The 27,457-nt window shown below is 42.1% G+C and overlaps 1 protein-coding gene across 4 annotated transcripts in view; it reads left to right on the forward strand.

Moving 5' to 3' along the window:
• Window positions 1-27,457, forward strand: part of LOC134343612 (G patch domain-containing protein 8) — an 893,392-nt gene that overhangs the window by 793,698 nt on the left and 72,237 nt on the right. For all 4 annotated transcript variants that reach the window (XM_063042378.1, XM_063042379.1, XM_063042377.1 and 1 more), the window contains one exon: window positions 7,856-7,996. In XM_063042378.1, coding sequence (XP_062898448.1) covers window positions 7,856-7,996 — 141 coding nt within the window. The remainder of the gene's footprint in view (window positions 1-7,855; window positions 7,997-27,457) is intronic.

The following is a 27,457-nucleotide window of genomic DNA, read 5'->3' on the forward strand; positions in this document are numbered from 1 at the left end:
CCGGATGTTTCAAAGTTGTACGGCATGGAGACAGGCTCTTTGGCCCAACTGATCAAGCTAATACCATTTGCCAAAGATTGGCCCATAGCCTTCTAAACCTTTCTAATCTATTGCCTATTCAACTGTCCTTTAAAAGTTGTTATCAGAATCAGATTTAATACCACCAGCATATGCCATGAAATGTGTTGTTTTATGACAGCAGTACATTGCAATACGTAATAATAAAATCTGAATATTACAATAAGTATATATAAAATAAATTAATTAGGTATTATGAAAAGAGAGGTAAAAATATTGAGGAAGTGTTCATGGGTTCATTATTCATTCAGAAATCCGATGGTGGAGCGGAAGAAGCTGTTCCTGAAATGTTGAGTGTGTCTTCAGTCTCCGGTACCTCCTCCTTGATTGTAGCAATGAGAAGAGGATCTGTCCTAGGTGATGGGGGTCCTCTCACCTTAAACCTATGCCATTTAGTTCTTGACTCCTCTACCCTGGAAAAAGACTGAATGCATTCACCCTATCTACACCCTCATGATTTCATACAGCTCTATGAGATCACCTCTCAGTCTCCTACACTCCAAGGAATAAAGTCCCAGCCTGTCCAACCTCTCCCTATAACTCCATGCCTCAATCTTGGTAATATTCTTGTAAATTTTTTCTCCCTCTTTCTGGTTTAATAACATCTTTTTCCATACAAGGTGTGGCACGTGGCCAAGTGGTTAGGGCGTTGGACTAGCAATCTGAAGGTCGTGGGTTCAAGCCTAGGCTATGCAGTGTGTGTGTCCTTGAGCAAGGCACTTAACCAGACAACATTCCAGTCTACCCAGCTGAGTTAACCTCACGATAGACTGGTGTCCTATCCGGGGGGGTGGGGGGTAAGTCTGGTACTCTCAGTTGCTTCACGCCATGGAAACCGGCATAAGCACCGGCCTGATGGGCCACAAAGTGGCCTTCCAAGTGAGGCAGTATATTCACATGTGAATCCATTGGTATCATTAATTTCAGCCTATGTTCCCAGCTTATCCTCCTCTACATCAGTAAGACCCTATGCATGTTGGTGAATACACTTTGTCAGGCACCTTTCCTCTCTCCACCATAATTCAGGATCTCCTGGTGGCCAGCCACTTTAATTCCAATGTCTGTCCACTATTGGCAAGTTGAGGCAAGGTGCAAATTAGAGTAGCAGAACTGCATTGGTAGTCTCCAATTTGAGACATGAACGTCAAATTTTCTAACTTCCTGTCACCACTTCTCTCTCTTTCCCTCTCCCCTTTGATCTCTCCTTATCAAACTGGCACCCATCACCTTTCCTCCTTTGCCTCCTCTACCCTCTCCATCTACCCATCACCTATACACTCATCCCACTGGTTCCCCTCCTCAGCTCTTTTTCTTTTATTCCATAGTCCACTGACCTCTCATGTTAGATTCCATCTTTTTCTGCCCTTCATCGCTTCCACCTATCACCTCTCAGCCCAGTTTTTGGCATCATTCCCACTCTTCTCCCTCACTCACCTGGTTTTCACCCTCATCTTCTCTCCCCTTTAAATTCCATCCCAATGAAGGATTTCAGCCCGAAAAATCAACTGTCCATTACTCTTCACTGGTGCTGTTGGACCGTTTAAGTTCCTCCAGGTCCTTTATATTCAGATTTCTCGAAGTTGCAGGGATTTGCAGAGACTCTTCTGTCCACAGCACAAGCAGACATTGAAGTACGAGTCAAAGCATCATCTGCAATGTCTATTGGTATGTAGAACTCCCAACACTAATTAAAGGCACCTGTTAGTCTTGCAAGACCATGGCTCTGTGCCTGGAAAGTCTTCACTCTCCAGGGCGCAGGCCTGGGCAAGGTTGTATGGAAGACCGGTAGTTGCCCATGCTGCAAGTCTCCCCTTTCCACGACACCGATGCTGTCCAAGGGAAGGGCAAGGGCTGATACAGCTTGGCACCAGTGTCGTTGTAGAGCACTGTGTGGTTAAGTGCCCTGCTCAAGGACACAACATGCTGCCTCGGCTGGGGCTCGAACTCACGACCTTCAGGTCACTAGTCGAATGCCTTAACCACTTGGCCATGTGCCCACACTAATACCCTAATATTTATCTCTAAATTTCTTACTCTGTTGTCAACAAGTGGCTGTTGATCCAAAGATACTGGAAATCTGAAATAAAAAATCAACATGCTGAAAAAAATACTCTGCGATCTGGCAACTTCTACAGAAAGAGAAACAATTCGTCTGAATTGTAAAATCATCAATCTGAAACAGAAATCTTGTTTATCTTTTACAACAGATGCTCTCTAATATGCTGAATTTTTCCAGTATTTTCCCATTAATTTCAAAAATTCATTGATCTTAATCTTGCAAGCTACAATTTTATCAGCAACGATACCATGATGGAGGAGAAAATTCACATTCCTACATCTATTTTGTCATGCTCCTTCTTGATTTCCCAACTAAATTGCACAGATATGATTTTAAAACCAGTATTAAAATTGCAATTCATTTATCACTATCAAAAGATTGTTTATTAACCTGTAAGACCTTTTAAAATTTTAAACATCTCAATCTGATCACCTCTCAATCTTTAAGAGAATATTCATAAATGTTATGCAAACATTCGTCTTAAACATCCATAGCCTCATCTAATTCTAGTGAATAGCTTAATAGTGCACTATCCTGAGTGGAGACAAGATGACCCATCAAGAAAATCCAGCAAACAACCATTCAGTGGTCAAAACCAGCTTTCAGGATTATAGGGTCATACAGTGTGGAGGCAGACCTCTTGGCCCACTAATTTAGCACGGAAAACTAAGTACCCGTCAATACTAACCCTACACTAATTGTATTTTATTCTGATCATATTCACACCAAGCAGCTCTATACTCTACCATTCACCTTCACATTGGAGACAACTTACAGCATCCCTTCACTTCTGTCACCTGTGTGAAAGGAACTTTCAAGTCCAGATTGGTATAAACAGCCATCTCTGTGAATAATGCAACAGTACAGACTTGATGTCAGGGTCTCATTTAGTAACAAGTGAGGAACAACAAGAAAGACTGTGTGCAAACTCCACAAAGACCCAAGCTGCTGAAGCTGAGGGGCAGCAGCGCTACTGTGCTGCTTCTGTGTGTGTCCAGGGCTGTAGTGGTGCTTCATTTGCCAATCCATCAACTAAAAACATTCAAAGTATCTAGATTGATGCCAACTCTTTAAAAATTAATAAACTTTATCAGGTGTAATAAAAAGGAAGTTGGAACGAAGCAGGACATGAAACCCTGCATATAAAGAACTCAAGGTTATTGGCCGTAACATATAATAGAGGCAAAAAAGGAATTCTGGAAATCAGAGAAGCAGGGTCATTTTATTTGGAAACAAATAACTCTACACATCTTGTTCACGTCAAGGCCTGCAGCAAGTAAGTTGACAACAAGGAGTTTGGAGAATTAATTGATGCCCTGGGAGGGATTATAAAGCAGCTTCACTTGCTGATCAGCTGCTTATATTGTTGTCTCAGTGAAACCATGGTCTCCATTGCATTCCCCCTTCAGTGCCGTATTATCACTTTTCATAATGGAATTACCTATGCATTTTGTTAATTATTCATTTATATTGAGGGTGAGAATCATTAATATTGTAGCCTTCGTAATGCGAGTGGCTGTATTAATTCTGGTAATTCCACAATTAAATAGCAACAGCTGATGGTATTTCATAAATCATAAATTGGGAGGAATTATTAATATATAGCAATGAATAAGTCATTACTGTATGGGGGCTAAAATTCAGCTCTTTGTACAATCCTCTCCTGTGCTCAGTTCTTTGATCACTGTTTCCTTCGACATTTTCAAACAGATGAGCTTCAGTTTTAATCTTACAAATGCAACTTAAAAATAGAATAACTATAAATGCAATATTTGACAGCTGTTGAAGTTGTGTGTACGTGTGCAGGCACACTTGATGAGAATAGTTACTGTTTTTGATTTATTGAGTTTTTTCCCCATAAATTCTGAGAAAATGAATGAGAAGCACTTCGATGCTGCAGTTTTCTTAAAGTTACAAAATCAGATGATTAAGGCAATTGATCTATACATTATTTTTAAGGAAAGTTAACCTCTTACAAAAGTTAATCTTTTTCAAATGCAGAAGTTTAACAATCAAAACAACAAATCATGAGATTAAGTTACATTTTGAACAGTTTTCCTTTTGTTTGCATTATTCTCATGCATTTGTGTTCCCAGCTCTCTCAGAATAAATAGGTGTTTACTATAACCAGGCTTCCTACCTAGGTTACTACCTCCAGCAACACAGAAGACTTGCAATTTTCCTCCCTACCCCACGCCCTCAAGGTCTCCAAATGTCTAAACTGCCAGACATTAATATGACCACTGCAGGCCAATCAGCAAAGTAATAATGCTCTTACATGGATCCTCTGAAATTTGCAGATGTTCCTTCCATGACCCACTATCCTTGCTTATCCTTCTTCTTCCTTTGTCTCCTATGTCTGTGTGTCTTTCTTCTTGATCACCAAGGTGCCTGCAAAGCTCTTTTGATGTATTAATAATAAAGCCTAATCGTGAAACCTTACACAGGTGCATTGCTCCCCTGCTTTCAAAATTAACTCATTAAATATATGGAAGATCACAGGACAAGGGAAATAGGCAGGAGCTGGCCACACAGCTTTTCCATCCAGCTCAGCCATCTAATTAGATCAATGCTGATCTTGTGCCTAAGGTCTACCTTGTTGTCCAGTCTCCATATTTCCTGATTGCCTTAATATCCAACACATTATTAAACTTAGCCTTTAAATGGGCAGAGAATTCCAAAGAATAAAATTGCAAGACAATGTCCCCTTAGCTCAATTCTCTTATTGTAAATTTGTGCTGGCTGGTGCTATTGTCTGCAGTTATGCTGTATCTATCCAGTTAATCCTCCCAGATTATAGGAAGAGATAGGGGAAAAAAAGCAAGTAGCTGAAAGTAATTAAGAAAAAAGTTTTCATTTCCATTATTCCCCGTTCCCCTATACTTGAAAGCCAAAGAGATAACCTAAACACATGAGAACTTGGGGATAATCTGTGACAATGATCGTTGATATCAGTGGAAGTACTGTAGCAAAATCACAAATGGGCAGAATTCATCAGAATTATCCCAAACAGTACTGGATCTTCTGAGTCTAATTCTTCTCTGTCCTTAAAAAAATAACAGAAATTTCTAAGATACAAAGATGTGCTCTTTTTTAATAAACACAAGAGGTTTTGCGGATACTGTAAATCTTGAGGAACACATGCAATGTACTGGTGGAACTCAGCAAGTAGGGCAGCATCTATGAAGGGGAATAAATAGTCAGTGTTTCGGGACAAGATCTTTCAACAGGACTGGAAAGGAAGAGGGGGAAGCCAGAATAAGAATGCAGGGGAGGGGAAAACATACAAGCTAGCAGGTAACAGGTGAAACCAGGTGAGGAGGAAGGTGGTTGGGGGAGAGGGGAGGATATAAGAAGCTGGCAGGGGGTAAGAGGAAGAGGTAAAGGGCTGCAGAAGGAATCTAATAGGAAAGGGCAGTCAACCATGCGAGAAAGAGAAGGAAGGGGAGTACCAGAGGGGGGAGCTGGGCAGGTAAGGAGAATCGAAGGGGTGAGAAGGGATTCTCTAACTTCTGGTAACATTCAATTTCTCTATCTTCCAATAATTTTACCTCCCAGCCCCCCACCCACCTCCTCTTTATCCATTCTCCATACTGGCTGCCATATTAGCCCTTCTGTTACCTCATTATTCTTTTAAATAATGGTCACCTGTGTGGCTCTGTCATTCCTACAGTGACATATTAGCACACACAGCTTAGCATGATTAAGATTTTTTATGTTTTCCCTATTTTTGTTGTGTGGAAGAAACTCACCACCATATATTGGACATCATTAATAAAATATTTTGGCAGCAATTTTCCATATTACTGCTGACCAAAGAATTGGATTAACAGACCTTGATATCTTAAATAATACTTATAGTCAGTATTCCTATTTCCCAAAATAGAGTACTTAACACTTCCCTGTACAAATTCCCTCTGCCACCTATTTACCAGATCTGCTAATGCATGACTTTCTGAAATCTGCCACATTCCAAGTGTGATTGTATTAGAAAATATTCAGTAATATTGATCAACACACAGAAAATGCTGGAGGAACTCAGCAGGCCAGGCAGCATCTATGGAAAAAAAGTACAGTCGACGTTTCGGGCTGAAACCCTTTGGCAGAACTGGAGAAAAAAAGATGAGGAGTAGATTTAAAAGGTGGCAGAGAGAAGAGAGAAACACAAGGTGGTAGGTGAAACCAGGAGGGGGAGGGATGAAGTAAATAGCTGGGAAGTTGATTGGTGAAAAAGATACAGGGCTGAAGAAGGGGGAGTCTGATAGGTGGGGATAGAAAGCCATGGAAGAAATAAAAGGGGGGAGGAGCACCAGAGGGAGGTGATGGGCAGGCAGGGAGATAAGGTGAGAGAGGGAAAAGGGGATGAGGAATGGTGAAGGAGAGAGGAGGGGCGGGCCATTATTGTAAGTTTGAGAAATCGATATTCATGCATTTGGTGGGAGGCTACCCAAACAGAATATAAGGTGTTCCTCCCACCTGAGTGTGGCCTCATCGCAACAGTAGAGGACACCATGGATTGACATATCGGAATGGGAATGAACAGTGGAATTTAAATGGGTAGGCACTGGAAGATCCCACATCTTCTGGCAGAATATTGATCGACTGTTTGCAAGTAGAGACCAACAATTGCTCCATAAATGTAACAGAATAAATGAGGTAAATATATTATAACAACCACATTATTAATTGTACTTGCAGTTTATCACAATTCCCAGGATAATAAATAAAGGCATACGTTAGTCTTGCGAGACCATGGATCTGCGCCTGGAAAGTCTTCACTCTCCAGGGCGCAGGCCTGGGCAAGGTTGTATGGAAGACCAGTGGTTGCCCATGCTGCAAGTCTCCCCTCTCCACGACACCAATGTTGTCCAAGGGAAGGGCATTAGGACCCATACAGCTTGGCACCAGCGTCGTCGCAGAGCAATGTGTGATTAAGTGCCTTGCTCAAGGACACAACATGTTCCCTCAGCTGGAGCTCAAACTCAACGACCTTCAGGTTGCTAGTCCAATGCCTTAACCATTTGGCCACGTGCCAGGATAATAACAACCTTCCAATAGAGCTTTATTTAAGACTGGAACAAAAACAAACTGCTGGAGAAACTCAGTGGGTCAGACAACATCTGTGGAGGCAGAGGGATAGTCAATGTTTCAGGTCAAGGCCTGGCATCATAGCTGATATGGGGTCTCGACCAGAAATGCCAACTAATCTCTGTTTCCATAGATATTGCCAGACCTGCTGAGTTCCCACAGAAGTTTGATTTTCTCCTCCAGATTCCAGTATCTGTATTTATTGTGTCTCTTTTTATTTTAGACTGCTTGCAATAATAGTGAAGTGAGAGAACAAAAAGGGATAATGTTCACCAGGAACTATTATATTCACATCCTGAAATTCCTACTTTCAGCCAGATTTTCTGACTCTTTCCTGAGCATGGAACTATCATATAGTTTTCTGTTCTGTGTGCAGACCGATTGGGAAATATTGAACTTTAGAGTATGGTGTTATTAGACTTTGCAGTAATTTCAGCCTTTCATCTATTTGCTCCATTGAAAAGCTCCCCAGGGTGAACAGTGGTGATTTCTTCTTTGACTTTTCTCTCCATTTTAGTGCACTTGAGACAGTAACCATGGAAACCACACTTCGCTGAGGTGTACATTGTTTCTGCTCACTACCATCTCAGTTGAGTACAACATGATAACCTACTAATTTTATCTCTGCAGGATGCTGGAAAGGAGAAGGCCATAGCAAAAGCTCTTGAAGACCTGAAAGCCAATTTCTACTGTGAACTATGTGACAAGCAGTATCACAAGCATCAGGAATTTGATAATCACATCAATTCCTACGACCATGCTCACAAACAGGTTGGTGGCAGATTGTTCAATTTTAAGTGCACTGCAAGTTTTTGCATTTTGTGGAAGTTTGCTTGCGTCAAGAGAGGTGTCCATGGAAAAGCTTTTAATTAACCAGAAGAATATCAGCTTAATTTGAAGCTGCCAAGTCATTACTAATCGTAGCCTTGTGGATTGCAGATCAGAATTAAATATTGGTTATATTTTGGTGGGAAATCAGTTGGTGCCTCTAACCAATTCTTGGTGAACTGTTAGAAACTGGCTTCTGCTGCTGTTTATTGGAAACAAATTTTGATCCAGTTTAGCAACTTGGCTATCATACTGTGTCTCTTGCTGGAAACCACATATAGATATAATCAATTCATTAATCAAGTCATTAGTCTGCATTTGAAAAGTAAGCAAATTACCAGTGTTGACAGCCCAAAAACAATTCAAAGTTCTGTGTAGACATCCCAAATTAATTTAAAGGTACTTAGAGGCTGGTTCCTTTTTGGGGTTCAACATTGGACTTCCTATAGATCACAAACTTGTGACAATTCCCACACAGTTTTACTAGGGAATCTCTCAACTGAACTGGCACTCTGTCACACCTGTGAGGTATAAAGATGATTAATTTAAAGTGCTTTAAATTTTCTATAATAACTGTTTTAAATAGGTTGATTTGTGGTTATTGATCTGTGGCTGTGGTTATTGGTAATGATGGATACTATAAGCTATTAGCCCTTTGCACATGATGCAGTGGCTAAGTATTGGGATCAGTCACCTCAGTTCTGGATCATTGATCCAGAGAAATGAGATCAATTACCACCATGGCACTGGAAGAATTTAAATCTGAGTTTTTTTTTAAGCGAAGCTTGTCTTTTTAACTATGAAACCATCAAAGTGCTGTAAAATTCCAGTTGATTCTCAAAGCAGGAAATCTGCCATTCTTACCTGGGTTTGGTCTTGGTGTGACCCAGATCCACCAGTGGCCATGATTATCTAGTTAGGGATGTCTAAGAACGAATATTGCCGTGCACAGATTAGAAGAAACCTGAAGAAGTCCTAGAATTCAAAATCGGTGTCAGGTTTGGGAATTCAGATCTGGTGAAAGGTCTAAGATTATGTTGGATTTCAGTGAGGAATAGATGGAGTGGAAAGCCAGCGCCTCTTCCCCAGGGCACCACTGCTCAGTACAAGAGGACATGGCTTTAAGGTAAGGGGTGGGAAGTTCAAGGGGGATATTAGAGGAAGGTTTTTTACTCAGAGAGTGGTTGGTGCGTGGAATGCACTGCCTGAGTCAGTGGTGGAGGCAGATACACTAGTGAAGTTTAAGAAACTACTAGACAAGTATATGGAGAAATTTAAGGTGGGGGGTTATATGGGAGGCAGGTTTAAGGGTCGGCACAACATTGTGGGCCGAAGGGCCTGTACTGTGCTGTACTATTCTATGTTCTATGTAGTGAGAATTCTAGTCTGCGTGTTTTTTAAAACATTTTATGTTTTAAATATTCTATTATTCCTGTGCTCTTATGTGTTTTACTCATCCTTATTTGCTTTTAAAATTACACTATTTATTTCAGTTTTACCCATTTGATTGTCACAGAACATTAAAGACATGCAAAAATCCATGGCAGCTTAGACACAAGTCAATATTCGATCTCCAGCCTTAGTGTCAGCCAAAGCCTTTCAGAGGTGAGGCCTCTCCATTGCATCCAACACGGCCTGGTGGATTTAAAGCAGGAGTGGGGCAAAAGTCAGAATGAGAATTCAGGGGATGTGGGTGGCGATTCCAGGTAGGAAGCCAAGTCCAGTCTGAGGTGGTGCAGTGTTTTACTTTGTAGTACTGTCATTTTTTAAAATATTTTTCATGTTGACGTACACTTCCCAACACTATATTTCATCTTCCACATCTTTGCCCATTTTCCAAATCTCCCAACACTATATTTCATCTTCCACATCTTTGCCCATTTTCCAAATCTGTTTAAGTCCTTCTGCAGCATCTCCGCTTCCTCAACACTACCTGTCCCTCCACCTATCTTCATATCATCCACAAACGTGGCCACGAAGCCATCAATTCCATCACCCAAATCATTGACATACAATATAAAACGAAGTGGTCCCAACACTAACCTCTGTGCAGCACCACTATTCACTGACAGCCAATCAGAAAAGGCTCCCTTTATTCCCAATTTTGCCTCCTGCAATCAGCCAATGCTCTGTTGATGTCGGTATCTTTCCTGTTAAACCATGGGCTCTTATCTTGTTAAGTGGCCTCATGTGTGGCACCTTGTCAAAGGCCTTCTGAAAATCCAAGTACACAACATCCAGTGATTCTCTTTTGTCTATTCTGTTTCTAATTTCCTCAAAGAATTCCAACAGATTTATCAGGTAAATCTTTCTTAAGGAAACCATAGTGACTTTGGCTTAGTTTAGTTGAATTGGGTAATTTCAAGTATCCCAAAACCACATCCCTAACAATTGACTCCAACATTTTACCAACCACTGAGGCTCAGCTAACTGGCCTCTAATTTCCTTCCTTCTGCCTCCATTCCCTTCTTAAAGAATGGAGCAACATTTGCAATTTTCCAGTTCTCCAGAACTATTCCAGAATCTAATGATTCTTGAAAAATCATTGCTAATGCCTCAACAATCTCCTCAGCTACCTTTTATCAGAACCCTTGGGTGTCCATCTGATCCACCTTCAGTCCTTTCAGTTTCCCAAACCACTTGTCCCTAGTAATAACAACTGCACTCGCTTCTGCCCCCGACACTTCTGGCATTCTGCTAGTGTCTTCCATCGTGAAGACTGATGCACAATACTTATTCAGTTTGTTCACCATTTCCTTGTTCCCCATTACCACCTCTCCAGCGTAACTTTCCAGCGGTCTAATATCTATTCTCGTCTCTCTTTTGCACTTCCGAAAAAGCTGTTGTATACTCTTTGATATTATCGCCTCGCTTACCTTCATATCTCATCTTTTCCTCTCTTATGGCTTTTTAGTTGCCTTCTGTTGGTTTTAAAAAAATTACCAATCTATCTCCCCATTAATTTTTGCTCTATTATATGCCCTTTCTTTTGCTTTTATGTTGGCTTTGACTTCCTTTGCCAGCCACAGTTGTATCATCCTGCCTTTAGAAGACTTCTTCTTTGTGATGCATTAATCTTGTGCCTTTTGAATTGCACATAGTGAGTTCCTTGCTGTCAGAGTAAAGACACTCGCTTTGAGCTCCTATTTCCTGTAATAGTAATTGTAGGTAGAATTTACCTGAACTCCAACAGTGCACAAGTTCTACCTACAGCCCCCTAAATCTGGATTGTTTGTTGGGTAAGTGTTTCTTCCATATCTACCTCTATTTAATATGGGCCAGAAAAGAACTACCATCTGATGCCATGCTGATCTACCTTTCAGTGACTTGAGAGTTTACACTGGTTTCAATGTACAATGTATTGCAGAACACTTCTCTCTCTCTCTCTCTCTCTCTCTCTCTCTCTCTCTCTCTCTCTCTCTCTCACACACACACACACACACACACACACACACACACACACACACACACACACACACTCACACACTCACACTGTGTACACTTGGGTTGCTCATGGGTCAACCTGTGAACAATTTGATGAGGTGCATCCTCTGGTCTTTGATTATGTCACCATTTCTCAATTGGCTAAGTGGTCAACCCACAGATATCTCTTAGTGACTAAGCATACCACTCTTCTGTGACCACTGTGACAATGTAACTGGTCAGTTCTCTCGACCCAAGTGCTACCGCCTAGTTCTCCAGCTCCTCTGATTTGCAGCTAGGGTTTCATGACCTCCCTCTTCAGCCATTTCGGAATTTAAACAACTTACTCTTTGTCTTTCTTGAATCATATCTCAGCTTTATATTGAAAATAACAGTGAGAGTATGTCCTTCACTTTGGGTATGCCCACTATTCAATACAGTCAAGGGTGATCACCAATCTCAATATATATTCTAGCCTCTTCTACATATTGGTGGAAATTGCTGGGAAACACCAACTACAGCAGTGAGAGATTGGTAATGTCTTTGAACACTCCCTCCAGTTGGTTGGCACAGATTTTCAGTACCCTACTATGTACACCATTAAGGCCTGACACCTTGCCAGTGTTCACCCCCTTGAAAGATCTTCTGAAGTCAGCTTCTGAAGCAGAATCACGGGGTCACCAGATGCTATAGGGATTCACACAGCCGCAGTTTTATTCTCCCTTTTAAAGTGTGCATAAAATATGTTGAGTTCACCTGAGATTGAAGCATCACAGCTATTCATGATATTAGGTTTCAGCTTGTAGAAAGTGATGGCCTTCAAACTCTACCAGAGCCGACGTGCGTCCGATTACATCTCTAAATTCTGTTGGTCGTATGTGGATATCTTGTATAGTTTTGTTCTTGAACCTGATGGTGTGGGACTTTAAACTTTAGTACCTTCTATCTGAAGGTAACTGTGACAAGATAGCGTGGCCCAGATTGACTATAGACATTGTAATTTTTCAGACAGAGCCAGCATTCACACCCTATTCTCTAGATGTTCACAGCAGAATAAAACATTCCTCCTTCATTCACTCTGAATAACTCTGTCAGAATTTTGTATGTTTTCATTAGTTATGTTTAATGCTTGATTACAAACCCAGTCAGTCTAATTTCTTTTTGTATGGCATTTCCAGGAATAAGTCCAGTAGAGGTCAAAGCCTGCACACAGAACTGCAGGTGTTCTCTCAACAAGGCCTTATTGCAGCAAGACTCTCCTAAATTTCACAGTTTGTAGGCCCATGTTCTCTTAGGATAATATCATGGGGATCTTTGCTGCACTGCCTTGAACACAAATATATGCTTCTTTAAATAAGGCAAACAAAACTGTACCACTCACAACACGCTGGAGGAACTCAGCAGGTCGGGCAGCATCTGTGGAAACAATCAGTCAACGTTTTGGGCCGGAACCCTTTGTCAGGGCTAAAGGGGGAAGGGGCAGAGGCCCTATAAAGAAGGTGGGGGGAGGGTGGGAAGGAGAAGGCTGGTAGGTTCCAGGTGAAAAACCAGTAAGGGGAAAGATAAAGGTGGGTGGGAGGGGAAGCAGGGAGGTGATAGGCAGGAAAGGTGAAGCAGGATTAGGGGAAAACACAATGGGTAGTAGAAGGAGGCGGGATCATGAGGGAGGTGATAGGCAGCTGGGGGAGGGGGCAGAGTGAAATAGGGAGGGGGAGGGAATTACTGGACGTTGGAGAATTCTATGTTCATACCAAGGGGCTAGAGACTAACAAAACTATACGTAAGATACCGGGAGTGTTTTCACTTAAGCCCTGGGTGGTTTTGCAGTTTCAGAAAGACTTTACAACCTTATACCCACCACCCTTGCAGTAAAAGTCAGCACTCTATTTGCCTTTTTAAGTTTCTTGCTGTATATCGATGCTAATGTACAAGTATACATGTATCTCTGAATATTATTTAATTGTTTTGTACTATTTAAATATATCTACTGTGCTTTTAATTTATTTATTGCGATATGGTGCGGAATAGGCCCTTCTGGCCCATAGAGCCATGCCACCCAGCAACACCCAATTTAACCCTAGCCTAATCATGGCACAATTAACAATAACCAATTAACCTACCAGCGTCCTTGGGCCATGGGAGGAAATGGGAGCACCCCGAGGAAACCCATGCAATCACGAGGAGAAGGTACAAACTACTTACAGGCACTAGCAGGAATTGAACCCAGGTCTACTCATTCAATTGACAAATTCATTACCCTTTATTTTTCACTTCATTGCCCATGCACTTAATCTGTAGCTCTTTGATTTCCTCAAAACTTTCTTTCCCCTCTTTGTGTTGTTAGAAAACACCACCAAATCATAACTAATCATTCATGTGCTGTAAATAACTGGGGATTCAGCACTGATCCTTGAAGGAGCACACTAGTTACAGGTTGCCAGCTTGAAAATGATCTGTTATCTCCACTCTGTTTTCTGTCCCTTAAACAATCCTCTATCTTTGCTAATATATTACCTCAAACCCATGAACTCCACTGCATGACAGCATCCTGCTCTCCAGGCATTTAAATCAAGCACTATAGTGTTGCAAGTGATTTCCATCACTGATTTGTATGGTAGTTTTGACACTGCACCAGATATACACACCCGTGCAGTATTAAACCAAGCTGTGTGAGAGTATTGCCTCGAGGGAGTCACAACTTGTTCACTTTATAGTCAGGCTGGGCCCCCAAGTCTGGATTTATGCTATCAATTTAGTGCATTTTATTGCTGAATGGAGGAGAGTTGAGCTTTAATCTGCAGCTGGCTGCACAATAACCTGCGTGTACTTGATGCTGAATGGGGAATGAACAACACTTTTATGAAAACGGTATTTATTAGGAGCATGGGCTCTGAAATGCATCAAAATTCAGTCCTGACAGTTGCCTTCATCATTGAATCTGACAAACACAACTACTGATATTCAATTCCATAGTCAGGAAGAGTTCTTAATTGCAGGGTGTCTTCTCAAATCCTCAAATGAGGATTTTTTTAAAAATGCCTTCTTGCTGACAATCAACACTGGCACACCTCAAGGATGTGTGCATGGCCTACTGTTCCACTCTCTCTACACCCTTGACTGTGTGGCTAGGCATACTCAAATTCCATCTATATATTTGCAATGACACATCTATCATTGGCGGAATTTCAGATGGTGATGAGAAGGCAAAGAGGAGCAAGATAGATCAACTGTTTGAGTGGTGTTGCAACAAAAACCTTGCAAACAACATCAGTAAGACCAAGGAATTGATTGTGGATTTCAGGGTAAGTCGATGAAACACACACCTGTCCTCATCAAGGGATCAGCAGTGGAATGGGTGACCAGTTTCAAGGACCTGAGTGTCAACGTCTCTGAAGGTCCATCCTGGACCCAACATATTAATGCAATTATAAAGAAAGCACAACAGTGACTATATTTCATGAGGAGTCTGAGGAGACTTGGTCGGTCACAATTTTTTACAGATGTACCAGGGAGAGCATCTGAACTGGTTCCATCACTGTATGGAATGACCTTCACACAGGATCAGAAAAAGCTGCAGAAAGTTGTAACCTCAGCCAGCTCCATCATTCCATCGTGGGCATGACCCTCCTCAGCATTGAGAACACCTTCAAGAAGTGATGCCTCAGAAAGGTGGCATCCATCATTAAGTATCCCTATCATACAGGACATGCCCTCTTCTTAATGCAACCAACATGCCCTCAATGTTATATACACGCAGTATATAATGTAGGCACCACTTGTATTGGCTGCTCATTCCACACTCGCACGGCCCTTTGAGTGAAGAAGTTTCCCCTTGTTCCCCTTAAACATTTCACCTTTCACCCTAACCCATGATCTTCAGTTGTAGTCCCACCCAACCTCAGTGGAAAAAGATTGCTTGCATTTACCCTATCTATGCCCTTCATAATTTTATATACCTCTATCAAATTTCCCCTCAGTCTTCTAAGTTCCAAGGAATAAAGTCCTAACCTATTCATGCTTTCCATATAACTCAGGTCCTCTGGACCCAGTAACATCCTTGTAAATTTTCTCTGTACCCTTTTAACCTTATTTACATCTTTCCTGGAGGTAACTGACGAAAACTGCACACAATACTCCAAATTAGGCCTCACGAATGTCTTATACAACTTCAACGTAAAATCAGTAGTTTAATTATGAAGGTCAATGTACCAAAAACTTCCTTTATGATCCTATCTACCCATGCTGCCACGTTCAATGAATTATGGACCTGTATTCCCAGAACCCTTTGTTTTACTGCGCTCCTCAGTGTCAAACCATTCATTGTGTAAGACCTATCCTTGTTGATTCTACCAAAGGAAAACACTTCGCAGCTGTTTGCACTAAATTCCATCTGCCTTTTCTCAGCCCATTTTTCCAGCTAGTCCAGGTCCTGCTGTAAGGTCTGACAGTTTTCTCCGCTGTCCACTACACCCCCAATCTTGGTGTCCTCCTCAAATTTGCTGATCCAGCTGACCACATTATCTAGATCATTGATATAGATAACAAACAACAACAGACCCAGCACCAATCCATCACAGGACTGAGGTGGAGAATAAAGAAGTCACCCATTTGCACCAGGAGGAGGAGAACTGTCTTTAGTCATGGTCTCTGTGATTATTGGATCCCCTTTCCCAGATCTCATAGGTTCATCATTGAGCATATTCAGGGCAGGAGCCAATGCAGTGGAATCGAGGCATGAACCAGTCATGATTGTATTGACTGGTGGAGCAGATATGAGGAGTAGTGTGGCGCTTCTTGTTTCCATCACTTACCTTCTTCAAAATCTGCAGCTTGAAGTAATTAGAAAAAATCAATACCATGCCAGTGCATCAGGTTCTCATCAGTAGCCCGGCAGATTTGAAATAGCAACGAACAACATGGACAAATATAATTCAATCACATTTGAACAAGACATCAGGACTTGCTTTCACTTGCATTTGGATAAGAAATATTGGAAGTCAACTTTTACATGAGGTAGAAGTGAACGATATTTATGCTTGTGTGAATTACTGTGGTGACAGGAATAAATTGTATAGCTCAAATTTAACAGCAATTTAAAAGTTTCTTCCCACACCAGTCTGGTGCTGCAGGCAGCCACCTTGCCACCTCTTCAGCGCTTGCCTGTCTTACAAGTCCGAGTTGCTAGCTCAATGCTCAACCCCACACGAGTAGAATTCGTGCAAGATTTGAACCCTGGACCACTCACCACGAAGTCTGGTGAGGATGCCACTACACCACCAGCACATGGGCCTGAAATTAGTCAAATGTGTTGGCTCAGAGTGTGTAACAAAGCATTCCTGCCATTCTGTGTGTTTCCTGATGTCCTGTTCCATTGACCAAAAGACACAGGAGCAGAATTAGGCCATTTGACCCATCGAGTCTGCTCTGCCATTCAATCATCGCTGAATCTTTCTCCCCTCCTCAACCCCACTCCCCGGTCTTCTCCCCATAACCTTTGATGCCATGTCCAATCAAGAACCTAACAATTTCCACCTTAAATACACCTAATGACCGGCCTCCACAACTGCCTGTGGTAATAAATCCCACAAATTCGCCACTTTCTGGCTGAAGAAATTTCTCCGTATCTCTGTTTTAAATGGACAGACCTCTGTCCTGAGGCTGTGCCCTCTTGTCCTAGACTCCCCCACCAAGGGAAACATCCTTTCCATGTATACTCTATCTTGGCTTTTCAACATTTGAAAGGTTTCAATGAGATATACCCCGCCCCCCACAACATCCTTCTAAATTCCAGTGAGGCATCAAACTTTCCTCGTATGATAAGCCTTTCATTCCCGGAATCATCCTCGTGAACTGCCTCTGGATCTTCTCCAATGCCAGCACATATTTTCTAAGATGAGGAACCCAAAACTGTTCACATTACTCAAGGTGAGGCCTCACCAGTGCCTCCTAAAGCCTCAGCATCACATCGCTGCTTTTATATTTACGACCTCTTGAAATGAATGCTAACATTGCAATGGGAGTGAGTATCATGCAGGACCTTTATCTGATCATGCATAACTAGTTAGTTATATTGCATTTTGTAATAATGCACTATTAGCTGACAAGCAGAAAATATTTTTAATACAAATAAATGCAACAATCACGGTCATGCCATTTTTTTTGTTCCGATACATGCTAATTTGCAGTCATGGGCTCTAAAGATCCATAGTGATAACTTTGTCAACAATATGCTGCTTTATCAAGACGCCAGGATTGTATTCAATTTCAATGCCTTTTTGCGTTTGAGGGTACAGAATCTTTATGGTCCTGTTAGGTTGAAAGCAAAGGTTAAAAGTTTGAGAGAGCCATGGTTTTCAAGGGTATTGGAAACTTGGTTTGGAAAAAGAGAGATATCTACAATAAATATAGGTAGCATGGAGTAAATGAGGTGCTCAAGGAATATAAAGAATGTAAAAAGAATCTTAAGAAAGAAATTAAAAAAGCTAAGAAGAGATATGAGGTTGCTTTGGCAAGTAAGTTGAAAATAAATCCCAAGGGTTTCTACAGTTATATTAATAGCAAAAGGATAGTGAGGGATAAAATTGGTCCCTTAGAGAATCAGAGTGGACAGCTATGTGTGGAGCCAAAAGAGATGGGGCAGATTATGAACAATTTCTTTTCTTCGGTATTCATTAAGGAGCAGGATATTGAATTGTGTAAGATAAGGGAAACAGGTAGGGAAGTTATGGAAACTATGATAATCAAAGAAGAGGAAGTACTGGCGCTTTTAAGGAATATAAAAGTGGATAAGTCTCTGGTATATATAATTATCTGGATAGATAGGGTCTGATTAGGAACAGTCTAGGAAAGTTGACGAGGGTAAAGCGGTGGATGTTGTCTATATGGACTTCAGTAAGGCCTTTGACAAGGTTCAACATGGAAGGTTAGTTAGGAAGGTAAAATCGTTAGGTATTAATATTGAAGTAGTAAAATGGATTCAGCAGTGGCTGGATGGGAGATGCCAGAGAGTAGTGGTGGATAACTGTTTGTCAGATTGGAGGCCAGTGTCTAGTGGTGTGCCTCAGGGATCTGTACTGGGTCCATTGTTGTTTGTCATATATATTAATGATCTGGATGATGGGGTGGTAAATTGGATTAGTACTTATGCAGATGATACTAAGATAGGTGGAGTTGTGGATAATGAAGCAGGTTTTCAAGGCTTGCAGAGAGATTTAGGCCAGTTAGAAGAGTGGGCTGAAAGATGGCAGATGGATTTTAATGCTGAAAAATGTGAAGTGCTACATTTTGGTAGGACTAATCAAAATAGGACATACATGGTAAATGGTAGGGCATTGAAGAATGCAGTAGAACAGAGGGATCTAGGAATAATAGTGCATAGTTCCCTGAAGGTAGAATCTCATGTGGATAGGGTGGTGAAGAAAGCTTTTGGTATGCTGGCCTTTATAAATCAGAGCATTGAGTATAGGAGTTGGGATATAATGTTGAAATTGTACAAGGCATTGGTAAAGCCAAATTTGGAGTATTGTGTACAGTTCTGGTCACTGAATTATGGGAAAGATGTCAACAAAATTGAGAGAGTACAGAGAAGATTTACTAGAATGTTACCTGGTTTCATGTCCTAAGTTACAGAGAAATGTTGAACAAGTTGTGTCTTTATTCTTTGGAGTGTAGAAGGTTGAGGGGAGACTTGATAGTGGTATTTAAAATTTTGAGGGGGCTAGATAGAGTTGTCATGGATAGGCTTTTTCCGTTGAGAGTGGGGGAGATTCAAACAAGAGGGCATGAGTTGAGAGTTAAAGGGCAAAAGTTTAAGGGTAGCATGAGGGGGAACTTCTTTACTCAGAGAGTGGTATCTGTGTGGAATGAGCTTCCAGCAGAAGTAGTTGAGGCAGGTTTGATGTTTTCTTTTAAAGTTAAATTGGATAGATATAAGGACAGGAAAGGAATGGAGGGTTATGGGCTGAGTGCAGGTCAGTGGGACTAGGTGAGAGTAAAAGTTCGGCACGGACTAGAAGGGCCGAGATGGCCTGTTTCCTTGCTGTAATTGTTATACGGTTATATGGTTGTCTTTAAGGGTCAAAATTTACAGACATAGAGTCAGAGATACACATCACAGAAACAAAACCTTTGTCCCAACTTGCTCACACTGATCAAGATGCCTACCTACAGTATGCTTATCCCATTTGCCTGCATTTGGCCTGTAATATGCATCATACATGTATATCACAAACAGCAAGGGTCCCAGCTTCAATCCCTATTAAACACCACTTATCACATGCACCCAAGCAGAAAAACATCCTCTACAATCTTCTAGCTCCTATTCTCAAGCCAACTTTGGATCCAGTTTGGCAATAGCCCCAGAATCCCATGGACCCTAGCTAGATTCCCATGTGGGATTTTGTCAAGGGTCTTACTGAAGTACACGTAAATGACATCTATTCCTCTGCCTTCATCAATATATTTTGTTATTACCTCAGAAATTCAATCAAATTGGTCAGAACAGGGCTGCCTTTAACAAAGCCAAGTTAAATGTTTCTGATTATTCTCTAAGTGATCATTAATCCTGCTTGCCAGATTCTTTCCCCAACAACTTCCTTAAACTGAATCAATGGCATTTTCTGGACCTACAACAAATTAATTAGTTATCCTACTGTCCAAGGTACTGCCAAGGAAGAAGAGCAGGTCCTGGGTCAGGAGTGGAGGTCAAATGTGTGGGTTAGAAGTTCTTGCATTAACATTGCACCATCCATGGCCTCAGAAAGTCTCTGTCTTCTCATGTTGCTGATTTAGAAAGCTTTCAAGGGTATATGAGATTTGTCTGATGTTCTTCAGCATTCTTCGACAATGAAGGAAATACCATACGTGCATATGGGTGCAAAAGCCATTAAAATCACTGTTGCACTATGGCGATCTGATAAATATTAATTTACGAACATTTAGATTTACTTTCATTGTCACAAATTGAAGCTTTGAACACAGTTCCTAGCTTTAAATAATTACTTTTCTAGTAACATTCAATTTTCTGTTGTTTACGGGATATCTTATCTTTACTAACTGTGCATAGCTAATGCATTGTTCAGAGTTAATGGTATATTCCTTGTGTCAGACGTGGCAACTTTGGGAGACCTCCAGTCTCCTTGGTAACTACATCTGCATGAAGTGCACTGAGCTGCAATTCCTTAGAGACTGTGTTAGGGAACTGGAGCTGCAGCTCAATGACCTTCGGCTCATATGGGAAAATGAAGAGATGATAGCTAGGAGTTACAGGGAGGGAGTTACCTTGCAGGAGGAAGGTACCTGGATGACTGTCAGGAGAGGAAAAGTGAATAGGCAGCCATTGCAGAGTATTCCTGTGGCCGTTCCCTCAATAATAAGTATGTTGCATTGGATACTGTTGGGAGAGGGGAGTACTACCTTCCAGAGCAAAGCCGCAGTGACTTGATTCCTGGCATTGTCTCTTTGGCTCAGTAGGGAGGTGGTGGGTGAAGAGGAGTGCAGTAGTGCTAGGGGGTTTCGTAACTAGAGGAGCAGACAGCAGATACTGTGCACGTGAAAGAGACACCCAGAAGGTATGTTGCCTCAGAGTTCCAGGGTCAGCAATTCTTGGATCTGGTCCACGGAATTCTACAGGGTTAGAGTGAACAGCCGAAAGTTGTGGTATTGTATGCTGTATATTGGTACTAGGGACATACCTGTAGGTAGAAAAAGGGGAGGAAGGTCTGAAGAGAGAATTTGGGGAGTTAGGTAGAAATCCGAGTAGTAATCTCTGGATTATTGTCTGTGCCACACGCCAGTGAGGCTAAGAATAAGATGATTTGGCAGATGAATGTGTGGCTGAAGAATTGGTGCAGTGGGCAGGGTTTCAGATTTCTGGATCATTGGGTTCTCTTCTGGGGAAGGTATGACCTGTACAAAAAGAACAGTTTACACCTGAACCTGAGTGGGATCAATATCCTTCAGCGCAGGTGTGCTAGAGCTGTTGGGGAGGGTTTAAACTAATTTGGCAGGGGGTTGGGGATCAGAGTGATAGAGCAGAAGATGATGCAATTAGTGTATAAATAGATGTGTAGTTGGACAGACAGATGATAGGACAAATTTTCAGTCAGCAGGATGAGTTGAAGTATAACAGGGAGCCAAAATCAAAAAGGGAGATGAATACAGGACTGAAAGTGTCTTATTTGGAAGCATACAGGGAATGTAATAAGGTAAATTATCTTGTAATGCAGTAGAGATTGGAAGGTATGATGTTGTGGGCATCACTGAGTCATGGCTGAAAGAAGATTATAGTTGAGAGCTTAACATCCAAGAATACACATTATAACAAAAGGATAGGCAGGTAGGAAGAAGGGCTGGGGTGGCTCTAATGGTAAAAAATGAAATCAAATCCTGAGAAAGAGGTGACATAAGATCGGAAGATGTAGAATCCTTGTAGGTAGAGTTAAGGAACTGCAAGGGTAAAAAAGACCATAATGGGAGTTATACACAGCCTCTGAACGGTAGCCAAGATGTGAGCTACAGATTATAATAGATTAAAAAGGCATATAGAAAGGGCAATGTTGCCATAGACATAGGATATTTCAATATGTAAATTGGGAAAATAAGGTTAATGCTGGATCAAGAGAGAGAATTTGTAGAATATTTATAAGATAGCTTTGTAGATCATCTTGTGGTTGTGCCCACAAGGGGAACAACAGTTCTAGATTGGGTGTTATTTAATGACTCTGATTTGACGAGGGAGCTGAAGATAAAGGAACCCTTAGGAAGCAGTGACCATAATATGATAGAGTTCACCCATCCCAGCAACTTGGATCAGCCCCATTTTGCCTGCTGGCACAACAGGTCCACAGTAGATTCCATTACATTAGCTCTTCACACAACAGTGGAACATCTGGACAGCAAAGATGCATACATCAGGATGTTCTTTATTGTGTACAGCTCAGCATTCAATACTATTATCCCCTTATAACTAAGCAATAAGCTTCAAGACCTGGCCTCAATGCCTGCTTGTGCAATTGGATCCTCGATTTCCTCATTCACAGACCCCAGTCAGTTTGGATTGGCAACAACATCTCCTCCACATTCACCACAAGGCTGTGTATTTAGCCCCTTGCTCTGCTCACTTGACGCTTATGACTGTGTGGCTAAGCACAGCTCCAATGCAATATGTAAGTTTTCTGGTGACACCTGTTACGTACCCCGTAACTGGGTTGCCAAACCAGCAGAAATGGATCACTCAGTTGTTTATGTGTATTCTCGTAACACACCACTGTCATTGGTTGAATCAAAGGTGGTGATGAATCAGAATATAGGAAGGAGATTGAAAATCTGACTGAGTGTTGCCACAACAACAGCCTCTCACTCAGTGTCAGCAAGACCAAGGAGCTGATTATTGACTTCAGGAGGAGGGAACTGGAGTCCGTGAACCAGATCTCATCAGGGGATCAATGTTGGACTGGGGCAGCAACTTTAAAATTCCTTAATATTGTCATTTCAGAGGATCTGTCCAGTGCCCAGCACGTAAATGCAATTATGCAGAAAATACGTCAGCGCCTCTACTTCCTTCAGAGTTTGCGAAGATCCGACATGGCACTGCAAGATTTGACAAACTTCTATGGATGTGTGGTGGACTCTTCAATTCCATATGTAGTAAATGCACCTTTGGCAGCAATTTCAGCCTTGAGTCTGTGTAGATAGGTTTCTAGCAACACACATCAAAGTTGCTGGTGAACGCAGCAGGCCAGGCAGCATCTGTAGGAAGAGGTGCAGTCGACGTTTCAGGCCGAGACCCTTCGTCAGGACTAACTGAAGGAAGAGTGAGTAAGGGATTTGAAAGTTGGAGGGGGAGGGGGAGATCCAAAATGATAGGAGAAGACAGGAGGGGGAGGGATAGAGCCAAGAGCTGGACAGGTCATAGGCAAAAGGGGTTACGAGAGGACCATGGGACAGGAGGTCTGGGAAGAAAGACGGGGGCGAGAGGATGGGCAAGAGGTATATTCAGAGGGACAGAGGGAGAAAAAGGAGAGTGAGAGAAAGAATGTGTGCATAAAAATAAGTAACAGATGGGGTACGAGGGGGAGGTGGGGCCTTAGCGGAAGTTAGAGAAGTCGATGTTCATGCCATCAGGTTGGAGGCTACTCAGACGGAATATAAGGTGTTGTTCCTCCAACCTGAGTGTGGCTTCATCTTTACAGTAGAGGAGGCCGTGGATAGACATGTCAGAATGGGAATGGGATGTGGAATTAAAATGTGTGGCCACTAGGAGATCCTGCTTTCTCTGGCGGACAGAGCGTAGATGTTCAGCAAAGCGGTCTACCAGTCTGCGTCGGGTCTCGCCAATATATAAAAGGCCACATCGGGAGAACCGGACGCAGTATATCACCCCAATCGACTCACAGATGAAGTGTTGCCTCACCTGGAAGGACTGTTTGGCGCCCTGAATGGTGGTAAGGGAGGAAGTGTAAGGGCATGTGTAGCACTTGTTCCGCTTACACGGATAAGTGCCAGGAGGGAGATCAGTGGGGAGGGATGGGGGGGACGAATGGACAAGGGAGTTGTGTAGGGAGCGATCCCTGCGGAATGCAGAGGGGGGGGGAGGGAAAGATGTGCTTAGTGGTGGGATCCCGTTGGAGGTGGCGGAAGTTACGGAGAATAATATGTTGGACCCGGAGGCTGGTGGGGTGGTAGGTGAGGACCAGGGGAACCCTATTCCTAGTGGGGTAGCGGGAGGATGGAGTGAGAGCAGATGTACGTGAAATGGGGGAGATGTGTTTAAGAGCAGAGTTGATAGTGGAGGAAGGGAAGCCTCTTTCTTTAAAAAAGGAAGACATCTCCCTCGTCCTAGAATGAAAAGCCTCATCCTGAGAGCAGATGCGGCGGAGACGGAGGAATTGCGAGAAGGGGATGGCGTTTTTGCAAGAGACAGGGTGAGAAGAGGAATAGTCCAGATAGCTGTGAGAGTCAGTAGGCTTATAGTAGACATCAGTGGATAAGCTGTCTCCAGAGACAGAGACAGAAAGATCTAGGAATGGGAGGGAGGTGTCGGAAATGGACCAGGTAAACTTGAGGGCAGGGTGAAAGTTGGAGGCAAAGTTAATAAAGTCAACGAGTTCTGCATGCGTGCAGGAAGCAGCGCCAATGCAGTCGTCGATGTAGCGAAGGAAAAGTGGGGGACAGATACCAGAATAGGCACGGAACATAGATTGTTCCACAAACCCAACAAAAAGGCAGGCATAGCTAGGACCGATACGGGTGCCCATAGCTACACCTTTAGTTTGGAGGAAGTGGGAGGAGCCAAAGGAGAAATTATTAAGAGTAAGGACCAATTCCGCTAGACGGAGCAGAGTGGTGGTAGAGGGGAACTGATTAGGTCTGGAATCCAAAAAGAAGCGTAGAGCTTTGAGACCTTCCTGATGGGGGATGGAAGTATATAAGGACTGGACATCCATAGGTTTCTATCAGCTTTGCACATCTGGACACTGCATTTTTCCCTATTCTTCTTTACAAAACTGCTCAAGCTCTGTCAGATTGCATGGGGATTGTGAATGAACAGCCCTTTTCAAGTCCAGCCACAAATTCTTAATTGAATTGAGGCCTGGACTCTGACTTGACCACTCCAGGACATTAACTTTGTTGTTTCTAACCCATTCCTGTGTAGCTTTGGCTTATGTTTGGGGTCATTGTCTTGCTGGAAAACAACTCTTCTCCCAAGTTGCAGTCCTCTTGCAGACTGCATCAGGTTTTCCTGTATTTTGCTGCATTCATTTTACCCTCTACCTTCACAACCCTTCCAGGGCCTGTTGCAGTGAAGCAGCTCCACAACATGAGGCAGTCATCACCATGCTTCATGGTAAGGATGTTGTGTTTTTGATCATGTACTTTTATAACCAAAAGCCTCAACTTTGGTTTCATCAGGCCATAGAACCTTCTTCCATCTGACTTCAGAGTCTCCCACATGCCTTCTGGCAAACTCTAGCCAAGATTTCATGTTAGCTTTTTTCAACAGTGGCTTTCTCTTTGCCACATTCCCACAAAAGTGTGACTGGTGAAGCACCTGGGTAACAGTTGTATGTGCAGTCTCTGCCATCTCAGTCACAAAACTTGTAACTCCTCCAGAGTTTTTATAAATCTCTTGGAAAGCTCCCTTCTTGCACAATCGCTCAGTTTTTGAGTACGGCCTGCTCTCGGCAGATTTCCAGCTATGAAATATTCTTTTCATTTCTTGATAATTGATTTAACTACTCCAGGGGATTTTCAGTGACTTGGAAATTTTCCTGTATCCATCTCATAACTGGTGCTTTTCAATAACCTTTTCATGAAGCTGCTCAGAGTGTTCTTTTGATTTCATGGTGTAATTTTTGCTCGGATACCAACTTATCAGCAGTTGGACCTTCCAGATACAGGTGTATTTTTACTACAATCATTTGAAACACCTTGACTGCACACAGGTCTCCAGAAACAGATCTCAATTTAACTAATAAGGTGATTTCTAAAACCAATTGGCTGTACCGGTGACGATTTGGTGTGTCATATTAAATGGGGTTGAATACTGATGCAATCAATTATTTTGTGTTTTATATTTGTGATTAATTTAGATCACTTTGTAGAGATCTGTTTTCACTTTGACACTAAAGAGTCTTTTTCTGTTGATCATTGTCAAAAAAGCCAAATTAAATCCACTGTGATTCAATGTTGTAGAACAATAAAACATGAAAACTTCTGGCGGGGGGGGGGGTGAGGGTGGGGTGAATATATTTTATAGGCACTGTATGTACTTTGATAATGAATTTACTTTGAACTTTGAACCTGAGAAAGAAAAGCTAAAGTCAGATTACATTGTCGTAAAGGGAATTACAGAGGCATGAGAGGAGCTGGCCAAAGTTGACTTGAAGGGAACACTAGCATGGATAGAAGATTGGAGGCAAAGTTGGAATAATGGAGGTCTTTTCTGGTTGGCTGCCGGTGATTAGTGGTATGTCACAGCAGCTGGTGTTGGGTCCAGGGAGACAATGTGCAGAATTCCTTAATGGTTAACTTACAGGTTCAGTCAGTGGTGAGGAAGACAGATGCATGTAATATTAGCATTCATTTTGAGAGAACTGGAATAGAAAAGCAAGCCTGTAATGCTGAGGCTTTATAAGGCATTGGTCAGACTACACTTGGAGTATTGTGAGCAATTTTGTCCACTGATTTAAGAAAACATGTGCAGGCATTGGAGAGGGTCCAGAGGGTGCTCACAAAAATGATCCCAGGAAAGTAAGGATTAAAATATGAGGAACATTTGATTGCTTTGGGCCTGTGCTCGCTGAAGCTGGAAGAATGAGCGGGGAATGGGGAATCTCATTGAAAACTATTGAATATTGAACGGCATTGATAGAATGCATGTGGAGAGGATATTTCCTTTAGTGGGGCAGTCTAGGAACAGAGGACACAGCCTCAGAAAAGAGGGACATCCATTTAGAACAGAGATTAGGAAAAATTTCTTTAGCCAGAGGGTGGTGGATCCGTGGAATTTATTGCCACGTACGCCAGTGGAGGCCAAGTGATTGGGTATATATAAGGTAGAGGTTGATAGGTTCTTCATTAATCAGAGCATCAAAATTAGGAGTTGAGAGGGATAATAAATCAGCCATGATGGAATGACAGATCAGACCTGATAGGCTGAATAGACTAATTCTCTCCTATATCTATGGTCTTACCTTGAATCAAAACCCAAAATCAGAAATCTACACTCCATAAGACCATAAGACATAAGAGCAGAATTAGGCCTTTCAGCCCATCGAGTCTGCTCTGCCATTCCATTATAGCTGATCCTGGATCCCACTCAACCCCATACACCTGCCTTCTTGCCACATCCTTTGATGCCTCGATCAATCAGGAAACTGTCAACTTCTGCCTTAAATATACCCATGGACTTGGCCTCCACAGCAAATCTAACTTTGATCTAAACAGTAAGAAAAAGCTATGTATATGTTGTACTCTACT

The sequence above is a fragment of the Mobula hypostoma genome, chromosome 3, assembly GCF_963921235.1.
Source record: "Mobula hypostoma chromosome 3, sMobHyp1.1, whole genome shotgun sequence".
NCBI classification, from domain to species: domain Eukaryota; kingdom Metazoa; phylum Chordata; class Chondrichthyes; order Myliobatiformes; family Myliobatidae; genus Mobula; species Mobula hypostoma.